At 46.6% G+C, this 24762-nt stretch overlaps 1 protein-coding gene across 1 annotated transcript in view; it reads left to right on the forward strand.

The window, feature by feature from the left end:
- LOC127913710 (netrin receptor UNC5A-like) overlaps positions 1–24762 on the forward strand; it is a 435702-nt gene that overhangs the window by 182040 nt on the left and 228900 nt on the right. Inside the window, exon 6 of the mRNA XM_052486952.1 lies at positions 10394–10561. Within this exon, the coding sequence (XP_052342912.1) occupies positions 10394–10561 (168 nt within the window). The remainder of the gene's footprint in view (positions 1–10393; positions 10562–24762) is intronic.

The following is a 24762-nucleotide window of genomic DNA, read 5'->3' on the forward strand; positions in this document are numbered from 1 at the left end:
TCCCACCTAGACAAAATGAACACCTATGTGAGAATGCTGTTCATTGACTACATCTTAGCGTTCAACACCATAGTGCCCACAAAGGTCATCACTAAACTAAGGACCCTGGAACCAAACCTCTGCAACTAAATCCTGGAGTTCCTGACAGGCCGCCCCCAGGTGGTAAGGGTAGGCAACAACACATCTGCCAAGCTGGTCCTCAACACTGGTGTCCCTCAGGGGTGTGTACTTTGTCCCCTCCTGTACTCCCTGTTCACTCACGACTGCGTGGCCGAAAACGACTCCAACACCATTATTAAATCTGCTGACGACACAACAGCGGTAGGCCTGATCACCAACAACAATAAGATACTATAAAGTGGTCAGAGAACTGGCAGTGAGGTGCCAGGACAACAACCTCTCTCTCAATGTGAGCAAGACAAAGGAGCTGATCGTTGATTACAGAAAAAGGCTGGCCTCATTGACAGGGCTGTAGTGGAGCATGTAGAGTGTTTCAAGTTCCTTGGTGTCCACATCACTAACAAACTATCATGGTCCAAACACACCAAGACAGTCGTGAAGAGGGCACGACATTGCATCACCACCTGGTATGGTAACTGTTCGGCATCTGACCATAAGGCGCCACAGAGGGTAGTGCGTACGGCCCAGTACATCACTGGGACTAAGCTTCCTGCAATCCACATCCTATATAATAGGCAGTGTCAGAGGAAAGCCCATAAAATTGTCATAGACACCAGCCACCCTAGTCATAGACTGTTCTATCTGTTAGCGCACGGCAAGCTGTACCGGAGTGCCAAGTCTAGGACCAAGAGGCTTCTAAACAGCTTCTACCCCCCAAGCCATAAGACTCCAACCACCCTAGTCATAGACTGTTCTCTCTGCTACCGTACACCAATCGGTACCAGAGGGCCATGTCTGGGACCAAAAGGCTCCCGAACAGCTTCCACCCCCCAAGCCATAAGACTGCTGAACAGTTAATCAAATGGCCACCAAACTATTTACACTGACCCCCCACATCACACACACACATTTGTTTGTGTAATGCTACTACTCGCTGTTTATTATCTATGCATTGTCACTTCACCCCTACCTACAAATTACCTCACCTAACAAGTACCCCCCCACACACACTGACTCGGTACCGGTAACCCCTGTATATAGCCTCCACACTGACTCGGTACCGGTAACCCCTGTATAAAGCCTCCACACTGACTCGGTACCGGTAACCCCTGTATATAGCCTCCACACTGACTCGGTACCGGTAACCCCTGTATAAAGCCTCCACACTGACTCGGTACCGGTAACCCCTGTATATAGCCTCCACACTGACTCGGTACCGGTAACCCCTGTATAAAGCCTCCACACTGACTCGGTACAGGTAACCCCTGTATAAAGCCTCCACACTGACTCGGTACAGGTAACCCCTGTATAAAGCCTCCACACTGACTCGGTACAGGTAACCCCTGTATAAAGCCTCCACACTGACTCGGTACAGGTAACCCCTGTATAAAGCCTCCACACTGACTCGGTACAGGTAACCCCTGTATAAAGCCTCCACACTGACTCGGTACAGGTAACCCCTGTATAAAGCCTCCACACTGACTCGGTACAGGTAACCCCTGTATAAAGCCTCCACACTGACTCTGTACCGGTACCCCCTGTATATAGCCTCCACATTGACTCTGTACCGGTACCCCTGTATATAGCCTCCACATTGACTCTGTACCGGTACCCCCTGTATATAGTCTCCACATTGACTCGGTACCAGTACCCCCTGTATAAAGCCTCCACACTGACTCTGTACCGGTAACCCCTGTATAAAGCCTCCACACTGACTCGGTACAGGTACCCCTGTATAAAGCCTCCACACTGACTCAGTACAGGTAACCCCTGTATAAAGCCTCCACACTGACTCGGTACAGGTAACCCCTGTATAAAGCCTCCACACTGACTCGGTACAGGTACCCCCTGTATAAAGCCCTGTTATTGTTATGTTATTGTGTTGCTTTTAATTTGAATTTTTTTGTTACTTTAGTTTATTTGATAAATATTTTCTTAAGGGCTTGTAAGTAAACATTTCACCCTAAGGTCTACACTTGTTGTATTCGGGCTCATGTGATAAATAAAGTCCTTTGATTTGACACAGTATGCAGTTTAAGTGTTTAGTACGCTAGTATGGATATTTGGACACGGTCAGTATCTAGTTTGAGAAAGAGAATGACAGTTACCATAGTTACATATTCACAGCTAGTGTACATACCACAGCACAGGAGCAGGTGTGTTTATGTCTTTCTGCAGTTTTTTCTTGAACATGGAACCAAGGTCAAGAGCAGCAGGGTGTCACGTTCTTTCTTATTCCCATCAACATTAGGGAAGTGTCACGTTCTTTCCTGTCCCCCACGGTGGTCACTTTGGTCGCAGCTCAAGGAAAAGGGTAGCCTGCCCGCTGGTGCACCTGTCATTGACTCTAGTCAGGATGTACATTGGCTCCATCCCAACTGGCAAACTATTGCCTTTGTAGTGCACTACTTTCTTTGACCAGGGCCTATAGGGCTATGAAGTAGTGCACTACTTTTGACCAGGGCCTATAGGGCTATGAAGTAGTGCACTACTTTTGACCAGGGCCTATAGGGCTATGAAGTAGTGTTCCAAATAGGATCGGTTACCATGGTTACCTTGTCATTGAGAATACATGGCAGGGCAGCAGACAGCATCACACCTACATCCTGTGGTCACATGGCAGCAGACAGCATCACACCTACAGTACAGTAGTACGATGGCAGCAGACAGCATCACACCTACAGTACAGTAGTAAGATTGCTGCAGACAGCATCACACCCACAGTACAGTAGTCACATGGCAGCAGACAGCATCACACCCACAGTACTGTAGTCACATGGCAGCAGACAGCATCACACCTACAGTTCTGTAGTCACATGGCAGCAGACAGCATCACACCCACAGTACAGTAGTACGATGGCAGCAGACAGCATCACACCTACAGTACAGTAGTCACATGGCAGCAGACAGCATCACACCTACAGTACAGTAGTACGATGGCAGCAGACAGCATCACACCCACAGTACAGTAGTCACATGGCAGCAGACAGCATCACACCTACAGTACAGTAGTCACATGGCAGCAGACAGCATCACACCCACAGTACAGTAGTCACATGGCAGCAGACAGCATCACACCTACAGTACAGTAGTACGATGGCAGCAGACAGCATCACACCTACAGTACAGTAGTAAGATTGCAGCAGACAGCATCACAACTACAGTCCTGTAGTCACATGTCAGCAGACAGCATCACACCCACAGTACAGTAGTCACATGGCAGCAGACAGCATCACAACTACAGTCCTGTAGTCACATGTCAGCAGACAGCATCACACCCACAGTACAGTAGTCACATGGCAGCAGACATACAACTCATACTAGATCTATCAGTCCATGATACATGTAGTCAGACAGGACCCCACTAATATCTATCAGTCCATGATACAGACAGGACCCCACTAATATCTATCAGTCCATGATACATGTAGTCAGACAGGACCCCATTAATATCTATCTGTCCATGATACAGACAGGACCCCACTAATATCTATCAGTCCATGATACATGTAGTCAGACAGGACCCCACTAATATCTATCAGTCCATGATATATGTAGTCAGACAGGACCCCACTAATATCTATCAGTCCATGATACATGTAGTCAGACAGGACCCCACTAATATCTATCTGTCCATGATACAGACAGGACCCCACTAATATCTATCAGTCCATGATACATGTAGTCAGACAGGACCCCACTAATATCTATCAGTCCATGATACATGTAGTCAGACAGGACCCCACTAATATCTATCTGTCCATGATACAGACAGGACCCCACTAATATCTATCAGTCCATGATACATGTAGTCAGACAGGACCCCACTAATATCTATCAGTCCATGATACAGACAGGACCCCACTAATATCTATCAGTCCATGATACATGTAGTCAGACAGGACCCCACTAATATCTATCTGTCCATGATACATGTAGTCAGACAGGACCCCACTAATATCTATCTGTCCATGATACATGTAGTCAGACAGGACCCCACTAATATCTATCAGTCCATGATACAGACAGGACCCCACTAATATCTATCAGTCCATGATACATGTAGTCAGACAGGACAGCACTAATATCTATCTGTCCATGATACATGTAGTCAGACAGGACCCCACTAATATCTATCAGTCCATGATACATGTAGTCAGACAGGACCCCACTAATATCTATCAGTCCATGATACATGTAGTCAGACAGGACAGCACTAATATCTATCTGTCCATGATACATGTAGTCAGACAGGACCCCACTAATATCTATCAGTCCATGATACAGACAGGACCCCACTAATATCTATCAGTCCATGATACAGACAGGACCCCACTAATATCTATCAGTCCATGATACATGTAGTCAGACAGGACCCCACTAATATCTATCAGTCCATGATACATGTAGTCAGACAGGACCCCACTAATATCTATCAGTCCATGATACATGTAGTCAGACAGGACCCCACTAATATCTATCTGTCCATGATACATGTAGTCAGACAGGACCCCACTAATATCTATCAGTCCATGATACATGTAGTCAGACAGGACCCCACTAATATCTATCAGTCCATAATATATGTAGTCAGACAGGACCCCACTAATATCTATCAGTCCATGATACATGTAGTCAGACAGGACCCCACTAATATCTATCAGTCCATGATACATGTAGTCAGACAGGACCCCACTAATATCTATCAGTCCATGATACATGTAGTCAGACAGGACCCCACTAATATCTATCAGTCCATGATACATGTAGTCAGACAGGACCCCACTAATATCTATCAGTCCATGATACATGTAGTCAGACAGGACCCCACTAATATCTATCAGTCCATGATACATGTAGTCAGACAGGACCCCACTAATATCTATCTGTCCATGATACATGTAGTCAGACAGGACCCCACTAATATCTATCAGTCCATGATACATGTAGTCAGACAGGACCCCACTAATATCTATCAGTCCATGATACAGACAGGACCCCACTAATATCTATCTGTCCATGATACATGTAGTCAGACAGGACCCCACTAATATCTATCAGTCCATGATACATGTAGTCAGACAGGACAGCACTAATATCTATCAGTCCATGATACATGTAGTCAGACAGGACCCCACTAATATCTATCAGTCCATGATACAGACAGGACCCCACTAATATCTATCTGTCCATGATACATGTAGTCAGACAGGACCCCACTAATATCTATCAGTCCATGATACATGTAGTCAGACAGGACCCCACTAATATCTATCAGTCCATGATACATGTAGTCAGACAGGACCCCACTAATATCTATCAGTCCATGATACATGTAGTCAGACAGGACCCCACTAATATCTATCAGTCCATGATACAGACAGGACCCCACTAATATCTATCAGTCCATGATACATGTAGTCAGACAGGACCCCACTAATATCTATCAGTCCATGATACATGTAGTCAGACAGGACAACACTAATATCTATCAGTCCATGATACATGTAGTCAGACAGGACCCCACTAATATCTATCAGTCCATGATACATGTAGTCAGACAGGACCCCACTAATATCTATCTGTCCATGATACAGACAGGACCCCACTAATATCTATCAGTCCATGATACATGTAGTCAGACAGGACCCCACGAATATCTATCTGTCCATGATACATGTAGTCAGACAGGACCCCACTAATATCTATCTGTCCATGATACAGACAGGACCCCACTAATATCTATCAGTCCATGATACATGTAGTCAGACAGGACCCCACTAATATCTATCTGTCCATGATATATGTAGTCAGACAGGACCCCACTAATATCTATCAGTCCATGATACATGTAGTCAGACAGGACCCCACTAATATCTATCTGTCCATGATACAGACAGGACCCCACTAATATCTATCAGTCCATGATACATGTAGTCAGACAGGACCCCACGAATATCTATCTGTCCATGATACATGTAGTCAGACAGGACCCCACTAATATCTATCTGTCCATGATACAGACAGGACCCCACTAATATCTATCAGTCCATGATACATGTAGTCAGACAGGACCCCACTAATATCTATCTGTCCATGATACATGTAGTCAGACAGGACCCCACTAATATCTATCTGTCCATGATACAGACAGGACCCCACTAATATCTATCAGTCCATGATACATGTAGTCAGACAGGACCCCACTAATATCTATCAGTCCATGATACATGTAGTCAGACAGGACCCCACTAATATCTATCAGTCCATGATACATGTAGTCAGACAGGACCCCACTAATATCTATCAGTCCATGATACAGACAGGACCCCACTAATATCTATCAGTCCATGATACATGTAGTCAGACAGGACCCCACTAATATCTATCTGTCCATGATACATGTAGTCAGACAGGACCCCACTAATATCTATCTGTCCATGATACAGACAGGACCCCACTAATATCTATCAGTCCATGATACAGACAGGACCCCAATAATATCTATCAGTCCATGATACATGTAGTCAGACAGGACCCCACTAATATCTATCTGTCCATGATACATGTAGTCAGACAGGACCCCACTAATATCTATCAGTCCATGATACATGTAGTCAGACAGGACCCCACTAATATCTATCTGTCCATGATACATGTAGTCAGACAGGACCCCACTAATATCTATCAGTCCATGATACATGTAGTCAGACAGGACCCCACTAATATCTATCAGTCCATGATACATGTAGTCAGACAGGACCCCACTAATATCTATCAGTCCATGATACATGTAGTCAGACAGGACCCCACTAATATCTATCTGTCCATGATACATGTAGTCAGACAGGACCCCACTAATATCTATCAGTCCATGATACATGTAGTCAGACAGGACCCCAATAATATCTATCAGTCCATGATACAGACAGGACCCCACTAATATCTATCTGTCCATGATACATGTAGTCAGACAGGACCCCACTAATATCTATCAGTCCATGATACATGTAGTCAGACAGGACAGCACTAATATCTATCAGTCCATGATACATGTAGTCAGACAGGACCCCACTAATATCTATCAGTCCATGATACAGACAGGACCCCACTAATATCTATCTGTCCATGATACATGTAGTCAGACAGGACCCCACTAATATCTATCAGTCCATGATACATGTAGTCAGACAGGACCCCACTAATATCTATCAGTCCATGATACATGTAGTCAGACAGGACCCCACTAATATCTATCAGTCCATGATACATGTAGTCAGACAGGACCCCACTAATATCTATCAGTCCATGATACAGACAGGACCCCACTAATATCTATCAGTCCATGATACATGTAGTCAGACAGGACCCCACTAATATCTATCAGTCCATGATACATGTAGTCAGACAGGACAACACTAATATCTATCAGTCCATGATACATGTAGTCAGACAGGACCCCACTAATATCTATCTGTCCATGATACAGACAGGACCCCACTAATATCTATCAGTCCATGATACATGTAGTCAGACAGGACCCCACTAATATCTATCTGTCCATGATATATGTAGTCAGACAGGACCCCACTAATATCTATCAGTCCATGATACATGTAGTCAGACAGGACCCCACTAATATCTATCTGTCCATGATACAGACAGGACCCCACTAATATCTATCAGTCCATGATACAGACAGGACCCCACTAATATCTATCAGTCCATGATACATGTAGTCAGACAGGACCCCACGAATATCTATCTGTCCATGATACATGTAGTCAGACAGGACCCCACTAATATCTATATGTCCATGATACAGACAGGACCCCACTAATATCTATCAGTCCATGATACATGTAGTCAGACAGGACCCCACTAATATCTATCTGTCCATGATACAGACAGGACCCCACTAATATCTATCTGTCCATGATACAGACAGGACCCCACTAATATCTATCAGTCCATGATACATGTAGTCAGACAGGACCCCACTAATATCTATCAGTCCATGATACAGACAGGACCCCACTAATATCTATCTGTCCATGATACATGTAGTCAGACAGGACCCCACTAATATCTATCAGTCCATGATACAGACAGGACCCCACTAATATCTATCAGTCCATGATACAGACAGGACCCCACTAATATCTATCAGTCCATGATACATGTAGTCAGACAGGACCCCACTAATATCTATCTGTCCATGATACATGTAGTCAGACAGGACCCCACTAATATCTATCAGTCCATGATACATGTAGTCAGACAGGACCCCACTAATATCTATCTGTCCATGATACATGTAGTCAGACAGGACCCCACTAATATCTATCTGTCCATGATACAGACAGGACCCCACTAATATCTATCAGTCCATGATACATGTAGTCAGACAGGACCCCACTAATATCTATCAGTCCATGATACATGTAGTCAGACAGGACCCCACTAATATCTATCTGTCCATGATACATGTAGTCAGACAGGACCCCACTAATATCTATCTGTCCATGATACAGACAGGACCCCACTAATATCTATCAGTCCATGATACAGACAGGACCCCAATAATATCTATCAGTCCATGATACATGTAGTCAGACAGGACCCCACTAATATCTATCTGTCCATGATACATGTAGTCAGACAGGACCCCACTAATATCTATCAGTCCATGATACATGTAGTCAGACAGGACCCCACTAATATCTATCTGTCCATGATACATGTAGTCAGACAGGACCCCACTAATATCTATCAGTCCATGATACATGTAGTCAGACAGGACCCCACTAATATCTATCAGTCCATGATACATGTAGTCAGACAGGACCATGTCGGGTAACCCTGGCTGATTTGTCGCTTCCTCCCTCCACTCCTCTCTTCCACTTTCCCTGTTCCCCTCACTCCCTCCTCTGCTCCCTACCTTCCTCCATCCCTCCTTCCCTGTTCCCCTCACTCCCTCCTCTGCTCCCTACCTTCCTCCATCTCTCCTTCCCTGTTCCCCTTACTCCCTCCTCTGCTCCCTACCTTCCTCCATCCCTCCTTCCCTGTTCCCCTCACTCCCTCCTCTGCTCCCTACCTTCCTCCATCTCTCCTTCCCTGTTCCCCTCACTCCCTCCTCTGCTCCCTACCTTCCTCCATCCCTCCTTCCCTGTTCCCCTCACTCCCTCCTCTGCTCCCTACCTTCCTCCATCCCTCCTTCCCTGTTCCCCTCACTCCCTCCTCTGCTCCCTACCTTCCTCCATCCCTCCTTCCCTGTTCCCCTCACTCCCTCCTCTGCTCCCTACCTTCCTCCATCCCTCCTTCCCTGTTCCCCTTACTCCCTCCTCTGCTCCCTACCTTCCTCCATCCCTCCTTCCCTGTTCCCCTTACTCCCTCCTCTGCTCCCTACCTTCCTCCATCCCTCCTTCCCTGTTCCCCTCACTCCCTCCTCTGCTCCCTACCTTCCTCCATCCCTCCTTCCCTGTTCCCCTTACTCCCTCCTCTGCTCCCTACCTTCCTCCATCCCTCCTTCCCTGTTCCCCTTACTCCCTCCTCTGCTCCCTACCTTCCTCCATCCCTCCTTCCCTGTTCCCCTTACTCCCTCCTCTGCTCCCTACCTTCCTCCATCCCTCCTTCCCTGTTCCCCTTACTCCCTCCTCTGCTCCCTACCTTCCTCCATCCCTCCTTCCCTGTTCCCCTTACTCCCTCCTCTGCTCCCTACCTTCCTCCATCCCTCCTTCCCTGTACCCTCTATCCCACCCTCCCCTTCCACCACCTCTCCTCCGTCCCTCCCTCCTACACACCCATTCCACCACCTCTCCTCCCTCCCTCGCTCCATCCCTCCCTCCCCTATCTTACTCCTTGGCTTCCCTCTTCCTCTCCCTCCATCCCTCCCTCCTCTATCTTACTCCTTGGTTTCCCTCCTCCTCTCCTTCCCTCCTCCTCTCCTTCCCTCCTCCTCTCCCTCCATCCCTCCCTCCCCTATCTTACTCCTCCTCTCCCTCTATCCCTCCCTCCCCTATCTTACTCCTTGGCTTCCCTCCTCCTCTCCCTCCATCCCTCCATCCCTGTACCTTCTCTCCCTCCCTCTGTCCCACCCTCCACCTCCCTCCATCCCTCCCTCGTCCTATCTTACTCCTTGTCTTCCCTCCTCCTCTCCCTCCATCCCTCCCTCCCCTATCTTACTCCTTGTCTTCCCTCCTCCTCTCCCTCCATCCCTCCCTCCCCTATCTTACTCCTTGGCTTCCCTCCATCACTTCATCACGGTTGACAGTGAACGGAGGTTGGTCTACCTGGACAACGTGGTCGGCGTGCAGCGCAGTTTGTGGGAGGGGCTGGCAGAGGAGGAGCCGCAGCTGCACCAATCCCACGCCGCTGAACGGGGGCTTGGCCTGCGACGGACAGAATGTCCAGAAAAGCGCCTGCACCGCCACCTGCCCAGGTAACACCACCCGCTCAACCGCTCCCAGGCACTTAGCTAGGCTACTTCCTGTCCTGTAGCTCCACCTGCCCAGGTAACACCGCCCGCTCAACCGCTCCCAGGCACTTGGCTAGGCTACTTCCTGTCCTGTAGCTCCACCTGCCCAGGTAACACCGCCCGCTCAACCGCTCCCAGGCACTTAGCTAGGCTACTTCCTGTCCTGTAGCTCCACCTGCCCAGGTAACACCGCCCGCTCAACCGCTCCCAGGCACTTAGCTAGGCTACTTCCTGTCCTGTAGCTCCAGCTGCCCAGGTAACACCGCCCGCTCAACCGCTATATATATCATTCAGCTAGGCTACTTCCTGTTCTGTGGGTCCACCTCTGCTTGTCTCTGATTGGCTTAGCACGGTTTGGCATGCTTTGGCTCATTTACATTTTTGTGCCAAGATACATAATTACATAATTAGTTAATATTTAGATTGGCTGCTCTCTTTTGCCTGTTTTTCCATCAATTTGTTTTGTGATTAGGTATAATTGTTAAGCTGGTGAGCGGGTGGTTGGCTGTTTGGTTGTTTTTCTGTGAATAGATTGGTTTGAGGAGAGTGGTAAAATATACCTTTGTGTCATCAGTCTGTAGCCACACATCTCTGTTTCTCCTCCCTGTAGTCTGTGCAGTACACCAATATCCCTGATTCATATCTGATTCATATCAGATACCGATCAGATCAGATACCTGATTCATATCAGATACCTGATTCATATCAGATACCTATCAGATCAGATACCTGATTCATATCAGATCAGATACCTGATTCATATCAGATACCTATCAGATCAGATACCTGATTCATATCAGATACCTATCAGATCAGATACCTGATTCATATCAGATCCATATCAGATCAGATACCTGATTCATATCAGATCAGATACCTGATTCATATCAGATACCTATCAGATCAGATACCTGATTCATATCAGATCAGATACCTGATTCATATCAGATACATATCAGATCAGATACCTGATTCATATCAGATCAGATACCTGATTCATATCAGATACATATCAGATCAGATACCTGATTCATATCAGATCAGATACCTGATTCATATCAGATCCATATCAGATCAGATACCTGATTCATATCAGATCAGATACCTGATTCATATCAGATCAGATACCTGATTCATATCAGATCAGATACCTGATTCATATCAGATCAGATACCTGATTCATATCAGATCAGATACCTGATTCATATCAGATCAGATACCCGATTCATATCAGATCAGATACCTGATTCATATCAGATCAGATACCTGATTCATGCCCTGATTCGTGTCATTCAACACTCCTTCTGTGGCCTCCAACTGCTCTTCAATACAAGTAAAACTAAATGAATGCTCTTCAACCGATCGCTGCCTGCACCTGCCCGCCTGTCCAACATCACTACTCTGGACGGCTCTGACTTAGAATACGTGGACAACTACAAATACCTAGGTGTCTGGTTAGACTGTAAACTCTCCTTCCAGACTCACATTAAGCATCTCCAATCCAAAATAAAATTTAGAATCGGCTTCCTATTTCGCAACAAAGCATCCTTCACTCATGCTGCCAAACATACCCTCGTAAAACGGATTCATCTACCAATCCTTGACTTCTGCAGTGTCATTTACAAAATAGTCTCCAACTCTACTCAGCAAAATGGATGCAGTCTATCACAGTGCCATCCGTTTTATCACCAAAGCCCCATATACTACCCACCACTGCGACCTGTATGCTCTCGTTGGCTGGCCCTCGCTTCATATTCATCGCCAAAACCACTGGCTCCAGGTCATCTATAAGTATCTGCTAGGTAAAGCTCCGCCTTAACTCAGCTCACTGGTCACCATAGCAACACCCATAGCACGCGCTCCAGGAGGTATATCTCACTGGTCATCCCAAAGCCAACTCCTCCTTTGGCCGCCTTTCCTTCCAGTTCTCTGCTTCCAATGACTGGAACGAATTGCAAAAATCACTGAAACTGGAGTCTTATATCTCCCTCTCTAACTTTAAGCACCAGCTGTAAAAGCAGGTCACAGATCACTGCACCTGTACACAGCCCATCTGTAAATAGCCCATCTGTACATAGCCCATCTGTAAATAGCCCATCTGTAACTATCCCATCTGTACATAGCCCATCTGTAAATTCCCATCTGTAAATAGCCCATCTGTACATAGCCCATCTGTAAATAGCCCATCTGTAAATAGCCCATCTGTACATAACCCATCTGTAAATAGCCCATCTGTAAATAGCCCATCTGTACATAGCCCATCTGTAAATAGCCCATCTGTAAATAACCCATCTGTAAATAGCCCATCTGTAAATAGCCCATCTGTACATAGCCCATCTGTACATAGCCCATCTGTATATACCCCATGTGTAAATAGCCCATTGGTACATATCCCATATGTAAATAGCCCATTGGTACATACCCCATCTGTAAATAGTCCATCTGTAAATAGCCCATCTGTAACTAGCCCATCTGTAAATAGCCCATCTGTACATAGCCCATCTGTAAATAGCCCATCTGTAAATAGCCCATCTGTATATAGCCCATCTGTAAATAGCCCATCTGTACACAGCCCATCTGTAAATAGCCCATCTGTACATATCCCATCTGTAAATAGCCCATCTGTAAATAGCCCATCTGTACATAGCCCATCTGTAAATAGCCCATCTGTAAATAGCCCATCTGTAAATAGCCCATCTGTAAATAGTCCATCTGTACATAGCCCATCTGTAAATAGCCCATCTGTAAATATCCCATCTGTAAATAGCCCATCTGTAAATAGCCCATCTGTAAATAGCCCATCTGTAAATAGCCCATCTGTAAATAGTCCATCTGTACATATCCCATCTGTAAATAGTCCATCTGTACATAGCCCATCTGTAAATAGTCCATCTGTACATATCCCATCTGTAAATAGCCCATCTGTAAATAGCCCATCTGTAAATAGCCCATCTGTAAATAGCCCATCTGTAAATAGCCCATCTGTACATAGCCCATCTGTAAATAGCCCATCTGTACATAGCCCATCTGTAAATAGACCATCTGTAAATAGCCCATCTGTACATATCCCATCTGTAAATAGCCCATCTGTAAATAGCCCATCTGTAAATAGCCCATCTGTAAATAGCCCATCTGTACATAGCCCATCTGTAAATAGCCCATCTGTAAATAGCCCATCTGTAAATAGCCCATCTGTAAATAGCCCATCTGTACATAGCCCATCTGTAAATAGCCCATCTGTAAATAGTCCATCTGTACATAGCCCATCCCCATATTGTAATTTATTTTTTGCTTCTTTGCACCCCAGTATCTCTACTTGAACATCATCTTCTGCACATCTATCACTCCAGTGTTTAATTGCTAAATTGTAACTAATTTGCCACTATGGCCTATTTATTGCCTTACCTCCCTAATCTTACTTCATTTACACAGACTGTACATAGATTTTCTGTTGTGTTATTGACTGTATGTTTGTTTATTCCATGTGTAACTCTGTTGTTGTTGTTTGTGTCACACTGCTTTGCTTTATCTTGGCCAGGTCACCGTTGTCAATGAAAACTTGTTCTCAACTGGCCTACCTCTTCTGTGAGAGACTGAGTCCCTGTCTGTATGTATCCCAAATGGCACCCTGTTCCCTATTTAGCCCATAGGGCCCTGGTCTAAAGTAGTGCACTATATAGGGAATATGGTGTCATTTGGGACGGGTGCCATTTGGTAAACAGTCATAATCACTAGTCGTGGTGTCAGAGCAGAGTGGTGTAGAGGCAGAGGAAGAGTGGTGTAGAGGCAGAGGAAGAGGCAGAGTGGTGTAGAGGCAGAGTGGTGTAGAGGCAGAGGCAGAATGGTGTAGAGGCAGAGTGGTGTAGAGGCAGAGGCAGAGTGGTATAGAGGCAGAGTGGTGTGGAGGCAGAGGAAGAGGCAGAGGAAGAGGCAGAGTGGTGTAGAGGCAGAGGAAGAGGCAGAGTGGTGTAGAGGCAGAGACAGAGGCAGAGTGGTGTAGAGGCAGAGGCAGAGTGGTGTAGAGGCAGAGGAAGAGGCAGAGTGGTGTAGAGGCAGAGGAAGAGGCAGAGTGGTGTAGAGGCAGAGGAAGAGGCAGAGTGGTGTAGAGGCAGAGGCAGAGTGGGGTAGAGGCAGAGTGGTGTAGAGGCAGAGGAAGAGGCAGAGTGGTGTAGAGGCAGAGGAAGAGGCAGAGTGGTGTAGAGGCAGAGGAAGAGGCAGAGTGGTGTAGAGGCAGAGGAAGAGGCAGAGGAAGAGGCAGAGTGGTGTAGAGGCAGAGGAAGAGTGGTGTGGAGGCAGAGGCAGAGGCAGAGTGGTGTAGAGGCAGAGACAGAGTGGTGTAGAGGCAGAGGCAGAGTGGTGTGGAGGCAGAGGCAGAGTGGTGTAGAGGCAGAGGAAGAGGCAGAGTGGTGTAGAGGCAGAGGAAGAGGCAGAGTGGTGTAGAGGCAGAGGAAGAGGCAGAGTGATGTAGAGGCAGAGGAAGAGGCAGAGTGGTGTAGAGGCAGAGGCAGAGTGGTGTAGAAGCAAAGGCAGAATGGTGTAGAGGCAGAGGCAGAGTGGTGTGGAGGCAGAGTGGTGTGGAGGCAGAGACAGAGTGGTGTAGAGGCAGAGGCAGAGTGGTGTAGAGGCAGAGGCAGAGTGGTGTAGAGGCAGAGACAGAGTGGTGTAGAGGCAGAGGAAGAGGCAGAGTGGTGTAGAGGCAGAGGCAGAGTGGTGTAGAGGCAGAGTGGTGTAGAGGCAGAGGAAGAGGCAGAGTGGTGTAGAGGCAGAGGAAGAGGCAGAGTGGTGTAGAGGCAGAGGAAGAGGCAGAATGGTGTAGAGGCAGAGGAAGAGGCAGAGGAAGAGGCAGAGTGGTGTAGAGGCAGAGGAAGAGTGGTGTGGAGGCAGAGGCAGAGTGGTGTAGAGGCAGAGGAAGAGGCAGAGTGGTGTAGAGGCAGAGACAGAGTGGTGTAGAGGCAGAGGCAGAGTGGTGTGGAGGCAGAGGCAGAGTGGTGTAGAGGCAGAGGAAGAGGCAGAGTGGTGTAGAGGCAGAGGAAGAGGCAGAGTGGTGTAGAGGCAGAGGAAGAGGCAGAGTGATGTAGAGGCAGAGGAAGAGGCAGAGTGGTGTAGAGGCAGAGGCAGAGTGGTGTAGAGGCAAAGGCAGAATGGTGTAGAGGCAGAGTGGTGTGGAGGCAGAGACAGAGTGGTGTAGAGGCAGAGGCAGAGGCAGAGTGGTGTAGAGGCAGAGGCAGAGTGGTGTAGAGGCAGAGACAGAGTGGTGTAGAGGCAGAGACAGAGTGGTGTAGAGGCAGAGTGGTGTAGAGGCAGAGTGGTGTAGAGGCAGAGTGGTGTAGAGGCAGAGGAAGAGGCAGAGTGGTGGAGAGGCAGAGACAGAGTGGTGTAGAGGCAGAGACAGAGTGGTGTAGAGGCAGAGTGGTGTAGAGGCAGAGTGGTGTAGAGACAGAGGAAGAGGCAGAGTGGTGTAGAGGCAGAGGAAGAGGCAGAGGCAGAGTGGTGTAGAGGCAGAGGAAGAGGCAGAGGCAGAGTGGTGTAGAGGCAGAGTGGTGTAGAGGCAGAGGCAGAGTGGTGTGGAGGCAGAGTGGTGTGGAGGCAGAGGCAGAGTGGTGTAGAGGCAGAGTGGTGTAGAGGCAGAGGAAGAGGCAGAGTGGTGTAGAGGCAGAGACAGAGTGGTGTAGAGGCAGAGACAGAGTGGTGTAGAGGCAGAGTGGTGTAGAGGCAGAGTGGTGTAGAGGCAGAGTGGTGTAGAGGCAGAGGAAGAGGCAGAGTGGTGTAGAGGCAGAGGAAGAGGCAGAGGCAGAGTGGTGTAGAGGCAGAGGAAGAGGCAGAGGCAGAGTGGTGTAGAGGCAGAGTGGTGTAGAGGCAGAGGCAGAGTGGTGTAGAGGCAGAGGCAGAGTGGTGTAGAGGCAGAGGCAGAGTGGTGTGGAGGCAGAGGCAGAGTGGTGTGGAGGCAGAGGCAGAGTGGTGTAGAGGCAGAGTGGTGTGGAGGCGGAGGCAGAGTGGTGTGGAGGCAGAGTGGTGTAAAGGCAGAGGCAGAGTGGTGTGGGGCAGAGTGGTGTAGAGGCAGAGGAAGAGGCAGAGTGGTGTAGAGGCAGAGGAAGAGGCAGAGTGGTGTAGAGGCAGAGGAAGAGGCAGAGTGGTGTAGAGGCAGAGTGGTGTGGAGGCAGAGGCAGAGCGGTGTGGAGAGAGAGAGAGAGAGAGAGAGATAGAGACAGACAGACAGACAGACAGACAGACAGACAGACAGACAGACAGACAGACAGACAGAGAGAGAGAAGACATTAGTCAGCCATGCTGACCCCCGGAAAATATTCCACAAATATCCTATGCTCCGTCAACAGCAGGGAGCTAAACCCTCCACCTCCGTCAGACTCCAGCTTCTCCTGTTCCTGTTCCTGCTCCCTAGTACCTGAGTCATATCTACTGCAACCAATCAGAGATCTCATTAGAACATCTCATGGCATCATCACTCTCAGGACAGGTAGTCAGAAGTCACCCACGGCAGCGTCAGGCTGGAGTGAAAGTAATACGGCCTCTTCAGAATATAACTAATGCTCCTCGGACTAAAAAAAAAACAAACACAGGAAACAGTAGGAGACAAAAAGCAGCAGGAGGATGTGGAATCTGACAGCAACAAGAGGTGGATTTGATCTGATTAAAACAGTGCATTCAAAGCTCTTCTCGATCTCAGAAGTACCCGGGGATGCAAGGTGTTCCTATAACAAAGCAGACAGAGCAACTCCATAAGCTTTAAGGAGATTACACGCGGACTCAGAATAGGCTAACATTGTCTCCATGTAATTCCAACCCTAAGGGCACTGTAACACAAATTGCATTGTGGCCTGTGTGGGCAGTGTAGTGAGACAGAAGGGACTGAGGCTGGGACTGGTCCCAAGTGGCACCCTACCCCCTATATAGTGCACTACATTTGTTTGGACCTTATAGGATATAGGGAATAGGGTGCCATTTTAGATGGAGTGTGAGACTGCGGGGAGAGGCCAGTACACCAGACCCTGCATGTCCACTCTGTAGATGAGGGATAGACTGGGGCTTGACCTCTATCACAGCTCTGCTGGCTCCACTCTGTCTGTCTGGGGAATGGGGGCTCTTTCTATCTTACTCATTTGCTCTGTCTGTCTCTCTCTCTATCTCTCTGTCCCTCTCTCTCTCTCTCTCAATTCAAGGGGCTTTATTGGCATGGGAAACTTATGTTTACATTGCCAAAGTAAGTGAAATTTATAATAAACAGAAGTGAAAATAAAAATTGTAAAATGAACAGTAAACATTACACTCACAAAGTTCCAAAAGAATAAAGACATTACAAATGTCATATTATGTATATATATATATATATATATATATATATATATATATATATATATATATATACAGTGTTGTAACAATGTGCAAATGGTTAAAGTACAAAAAGGAAAATAAATCAACACAAATATGGGTTGTATTTACAATGGTGTTCGTTCTTCACTGGCTGACCTTTTCTCGTGACAACAATCTTGTTGCTGTGACCCATAGGGCTCGCGAGTGGCGCAGAGGTCTAAGGCACTGCATCTCAGTGCTAGAGGCGTCACTACAGTCCCTGGTTGGATTCCAGGCTGTATCACAACCGACTGATTAGGAGTCCCATAGTGCGGTGCACAATTGGCCCAGCGTCATCCGGGTTTGGCCGGCGTGGGCCGTCATTGTATATAATACTTTGTTCTTAAACCGACTTACCTAGTTAAATAAAGGTTACATATAAAATATTTACCAAATAGATGGATTGGATTTTATCAACATGGATTTGATCAACATTTGATTTGTTTTCTAATTCTTTGTGGATCTGTGTAATCTGAGGGAAATATGTGTCTCTAATGTGGTCATACATTTGGCAGAAGGTTAGGAAGTGCAGCTCAGTTTCCACCTCATTTTGTGGGAATTTTGTGGCCTGAAAGGGTCCTTCATCTGTCCCGAAAAGGGAACCCCTTTTTTGTTCCAAGGAGAACATTTTTTTTTTTTGATGTAGAACCCTTTTGGGTTCCATGTAGAACCCTCTGTGGAAAGGGTTCTTACATGGAACCCTAAAGGGTTCTACCTGGAATCGTAAAGGATTATTCAAAGGGTTCTCCTGGTGGGGGACAATCAAGGAATTCTTTTAGGTTCTAGATAGAGACGCGTTCACCGCCATTCGTACTGTAGTCCATGACCTTTACAGGTTCAATGTGCTACTGACTACATGGGTAGACTAGAGACTCTACCAGACAGGAGGCGAGAATGAATCAATGGCATTTGGAGCTGTGTAATGTCTTTCAGATTCATATCTGTGTCCCAAATGGCACACCCTTTCCTCTTTATAGTGCACTACTTGCAGTGCACTATATAGGGAGTAGGGGGCCATTTGGAATGCCGGCTCTGTGTGAATAATTTACATGAGGATTTGCCTCGTCTGACATTTCAATACAGTAGCTAGTTGTCGGGTTTTTGATTAGGGTAGATTGTGGTTTCTGTTTCTGTCAGTGTAGTTTTCTTATCTTGCTGTTTTATCCTGCTTTTTCAAACAATCCACTAATTATTCCAGAGTCAGAACTCTTTGTTGATCATTAGTTATGTAGTGCTGTTGTGTTCTGCTGTTGTGTTCTGCTGTTGTGTTCTGCTGTTGTGTTCTGCTGTTGTGTTCTGCTGTTGTGTTCTGCTGTTGTGTTCTGCTGTTGTGTTCTGCTGTTGTGTTCTGCTGTTGTGTTCTGCTGTTGTCTTCTTCTGTTGTGTTCTGCTGTTGTGTTCTGCTGTTGAGTTCTTCTGTTGTGTTCTGCTGTTGTCTTCTTCTGTTGTGTTCTGCTGTTGTGTTCTTCTGTTGTGTTCTGCTGTTGTGTTCTGCTGTTGTGTTCTGCTGTTGTCTTCTTCTGTTGTGTTCTGCTGTTGTGTTCTGCTGTTGTGTTCTGCTGTTGTGTTCTTCTGTTGTGTTCTTCTGTTGTGTTCTGCTGTTGTGTTCTTCTGTTGTGTTCTTCTGTTGTGTTCTGCTGTTGTGTTCTGCTGTTGTGTTCTTCTGTTGTGTTCTGCTGTTGTGTTCTTCTGTTGTGTTCTTCTGTTGTCTTCTTCTGTTGTAATTGAACAGCATTCTTCTGCAATTGTGTTTAATTCTGGTTGTAGTGACAGTTGAACAGCATTAGAGTGTTTCTGTTGTGTTCAGTTGAACAGCATTAGTGTTTAGCTGGTTGTAGTTCTTGAACAGCATTAGTGTGTTTAGAGTGGTTGTAGTTCTTGAACAGCATTAGAGTGTTTAGTGGTTGTTCAGTTGAACAGCATTTTTTAGAGATTGTATAAAATAATGAATAATACGTTGAACAGCAATAGAGTGTTTTGTAGTGACAGTTGAACAGCATGGTGTTTAGTGACAGTTGAACAGCATTAGAGTGTTTAGAGTGGTTGTAGTGACAGTTGAACAGCATTAGTGTTTAGAGTGGTTGTAGTGACAGTTGAACAGCATTAGAGTGTTTAGAGTGGTTGTAGTGACAGTTGAACAGCATTAGAGTGTTTAGAGTGGTTGTAGTGACAGTTGAACAGCATTAGAGTGTTTAGAGTGGTTGTAGCGACAGTTGAACAGCATTAGAGTGTTTAGAGTGGTTGTAGTGACAGTTGAACAGCATTAGAGTGTTTAGAGTGGTTGTAGTGACAGTTGAACAGCATTAGAGTGTTTAGAGTGGTTGTAGTGACAGTTGAACAGCATTAGAGTGTTTAGAGTGGTTGTAGTGACAGTTGAACAGCATTAGAGTGTTTAGAGTGGTTGTAGTGACAGTTGAACAGCATTAGAGTGTTTAGAGTGGTTGTAGTGACAGTTGAACAGCATTAGAGTGTTTAGAGTGGTTGTAGCGACAGTTGAACAGCATTAGAGTGTTTAGAGTGGTTGTAGTGACAGTTGAACAGCATTAGAGTGTTTAGAGTGGTTGTAGTGACAGTTGAACAGCATTAGAGTGTTTAGAGTGGTTGTAGTGACAGTTGAACAGCATTAGAGTGTTTAGAGTGGTTGTAGTGACAGTTGAACAGCATTAGAGTGTTTAGAGTGGTTGTAGTGACAGTTGAACAGCATTAGAGTGTTTAGAGTGGTTGTAGTGACAGTTGAACAGCATTAGAGTGTTTAGAGTGGTTGTAGCGACAGTTGAACAGCATTAGAGTGTTTAGAGTGGTTGTAGTGACAGTTGAACAGCATTAGAGTGTTTAGAGTGGTTGTAGCGACAGTTGAACAGCATTAGAGTGTTTAGAGTGGTTGTAGTGACAGTTGAACAGCATTAGAGTGTTTAGAGTGGTTGTAGTGACAGTTGAACAGCATTAGAGTGTTTAGAGTGGTTGTAGTGACAGTTGAACAGCATTAGAGTGTTTAGAGTGGTTGTAGTGACAGTTGAACAGCATTAGAGTGTTTAGAGTGGTTGTAGCGACAGGTGAACAGCATTAGAGTGTTTAGAGTGGTTGTAGTGACAGTTGAACAGCATTAGAGTGTTTAGCGTGGTTGTAGTGACAGTTGAACAGCATTAGAGTGTTTAGAGTGGTTGTAGTGACAGTTGAACAGCATTAGAGTGTTTAGAGTGGTTGTAGTGACAGTTGAACAGCATTCTGAACCGGTTTTGTTTGTGTGGTTATTTTTGAACTGCCGTGTGAGTCTTGCAACTTTTAGGAAATTAGTAAAAGTCTTGTCACCCAGTCAAAACCGATGAATGTAGCATCTCTTCTCTGTCCTGGCACCCCAGTAGATGAATGTAGCAGAGATACCCAATCAAGGTTCTTCTCTGTCCTGGCATCCCAGTAGATGAATGTTGCAGAGATACCCAGTCAAGGTTCTTCTCTGTCCTGGCATCCCAGTAGATGAATGTAGCAGAGATACCCAGTCAAGGTTCTTCTCTGTCCTGGCATCCCAGTAGATGAATGTAGCAGAGATACCCAGTCAAGGTTCTTCTCTGTCCTGGCATCCCAGTAGATGAATGTAGCAGAGATACCCAATCAAGGTTCTTCTCTGTCCTGGCACCCTAGTAGATGAATGTAGCAGAGATACCCAATCAAGGTTCTTCTCTGTCCTGGCATCCCAGTAGATGAATGTTGCAGAGATACCCAATCAAGGTTCTTCTCTGTCCTGGCATCCCAGTAGATGAATGTAGCAGAGATACCCAGTCAAGGTTCTTCTCTGTCCTGGCATCCCAGTAGATGAATGTAGCAGAGATACCCAATCAAGGTTCTTCTCTGTCCTGGCATCCCAGTAGATGGATGTAGCAGAGATACCCAATCAAGGTTCTTCTCTGTCCTGGCATCCCAGTAGATGAATGTAGCAGAGATACCCAATCAAGGTTCTTCTCTGTCCTGGCATCCCAGTAGATGGATGTAGCAGAGATACCCAATCAAGGTTCTTCTCTGTCCTGGCATCCCAGTAGATGAATGTAGCAGAGATACCCAGTCAAGGTTCTTCTCTGTCCTGGCATCCCAGTAGATGAATGTAGCAGAGATACCCAGTCAAGGTTCTTCTCTGTCCTGGCATCCCAGTAGATGAATGTAGCAGAGATACCCAGTCAAGGTTCTTCTCTGTCCTGGCATCCCAGTAGATGAATGTAGCAGAGATACCCAATCAAGGTTCTTCTCTGTCCTGGCATCCCAGTAGATGAATGTAGCAGAGATACCCAGTCAAGGTTCTTCTCTGTCCTGGCATCCCAGTAGATGAATGTAGCAGAGATACCCAGTCAAGGTTCTTCTCTGTCCTGGCATCCCAGTAGATGAATGTAGCAGAGATACCCAGGCAAAGATCTTCTCAGTCCTGGCATCCCAATCCTGGAACAGGTTAGATGCTCATCAATTTAAGGAACACAGTGATGATAACGTGTGTAATGTTTGTTTTTTTGGAGTGTCCGATCTGGTTAATGAGAGCTGGTAGGGACTTCTATGGTTGATCAGATGAACCACATACTGGGAGAGACCAACAGGACTAAGCCAGCCAGCAACCCGGACAACCACATACTGGGTGATTCCCAAAGCACTAAGCCAGTCAGCAGCCCGGACAACCACATGCTGGGTGATTCCCAAAGCACTAAGCCAGCCAGCAGCCCAGACAACCACATGCTGGGTGATTCCCAAAGCACTAAGCCAGACAGGAGCCCAGACAACCACATACTGGGTGATTCCCAAAGCACTAAGCCAGCCAGCAGCCCAGACAACCACATACTGGGTGATTCCCAAAGCACTAAACCAGCCAGCAGCCCAGACAACCACATACTGGGTGATTCCCAAAGCACTAAGCCAGCCAGCAGCCCAGGCAACCACATGCTGAGTGATTCCCAAAGCACTAAGCCAGCCAGACAACTACATACTGGGTGATTCCCAAAGCACTAAGCCAGCCAGCCAGCAGTCCAGCCAACCACATGCTGGGTGATTCCCAAAGCTCTAAGCCAGCCAGTCAGCAGCCCAGACAACTACATACTGGGTGATTCCCAAAGCACTAAGCCAGCCAGCAGCCCAGCCAACCACATGCTGGGTGATTCCCAAAGCACTAAGCCAGCCAGCAGCCCAGACAACTACATACTGGGTGATTCCCAAAGCACTAAGTCAGCCAGCCAGCAGGCCAGCCAACCACATGCTGGGTGATTCCCAAAACTCTAAGCCAGCCAACCAGCAGCCCAGACAACTACATACTGGGTGATTCCCAAAGCACTAAGCCAGCCAGCAGCCCAGACAACCACATACTGGGTGATTCAGAATTATGAGGAAAAACTTTAAGATTCACAACATTTACTCTACTGTCCAGAGTATGGCTGTGACAGTGATTAGGTTCAGAGACATGTTGGACAAAACTATGTCCAGAGACATGTTGGACAAAACTAGGTCCAGAGCATGACTGTGGCAGTGAGTAGGTCCAGAGACATGTTCAACAGAACTAGGTCTGGAGACATGTTTGACAAAACTAGGTCCAGAGACATGTTGGACAAAACTAGGTCCAGAGTATGACTGTGGCAGGTCCAGAGTATGACTGTGGCAGTGAGTAGGTCCAGAGACACGTTGGACAAAACCCACTGAGTCGATGATGGCTCTGAAAGCCTTTTGGAGTGGATCTGTGGACTTTTCCAAGTGAATATTAAAGTCACCAAATATGTGAATATTATCTGCCATGACTACAAGGTCTGATAGGAATTCAGGGAACTCAGAGAGGAACGCTGTATATGGCCCAGGAGGCCTGTAAACAGTAGCAATAAAAAGTGATTGAGTAGGCTGCATAGATTTCATGACTAGAAGCTCAAAAGACCAAAACTAAGTTTTTGATTTTGTAAATTGAAATGTGATATCGTAAATGTTAGCAACACCTCCGCCTTTGCGGGATGTGGAGGGGATATAGTCACTAGTGGAGCCAGGAGGTGAGGCCTCATTTAACACAGTAAATTCATCAGGCTTAAGCCATGTTTCAGTCAGGCCAAATCACATCAAGATCATGATCAGTGATTAGTTCATTGACTATAACTGCCTTGGAAGTAGTAGCCCTATTTTGAGATGTGAGATATCAAAATATCTTTCAATAATGGCAGATCCTGTGTCATCCTTTCCTACACTTAAATTACCCTTGCCTAATGATTGCATCTGAAGCTTGCAGCACAGCTATCCTTGCCATAAGGTGATCGTTCTCCTGTATATTATGAGTACAGCGACTGCAATTTGAAGGCATCATGTTAATGTTACTACTTAGCTTCGGCTGGTGGAGGTCCTGACGAACCAAGTCCAGATAAAGCGTCTGGGGAAAAAAAGTTGAATGAAAAAAAGTTGAGCAAGAGAAAAACTAAAAATATAAACGGTAATTAAAGAGTAAAAAAACGTAAAGGTGGCAGGTATCAAATTAAGGTTAGCAACAAACCGCACAGCAGTACGTCTACAAATCTGTTAGGGCAGCAAGGCCCTCTAACAGGGCAGCAAGGCCCTCTAACAGGGCAGCAAAGCCCTCTCCTAGGGCACCAAGGCCCTCTGCTAGGGCACCAAGGCCCTCTGCTAGGGCAGCAAGGCCCTCTGCTAGGGCACCAAGGCCCTCTGCTAGGGCACCAAGGCCCTCTGCTAGGGCAGCAAGGCCCTCTGCTAGGGCAGCAAAGCCCTCTCCTAGGGCAGCAAAGCCCTCTACCAGGGCACCAAGGCCCTCTCCTAGGGCACCAAGGCCCTCTGCTAGGGCA

Source organism: Oncorhynchus keta, chromosome 30 (assembly GCF_023373465.1).
Source record: "Oncorhynchus keta strain PuntledgeMale-10-30-2019 chromosome 30, Oket_V2, whole genome shotgun sequence".
In the NCBI taxonomy this organism is placed as follows: Eukaryota; Metazoa; Chordata; class Actinopteri; order Salmoniformes; family Salmonidae; genus Oncorhynchus; species Oncorhynchus keta.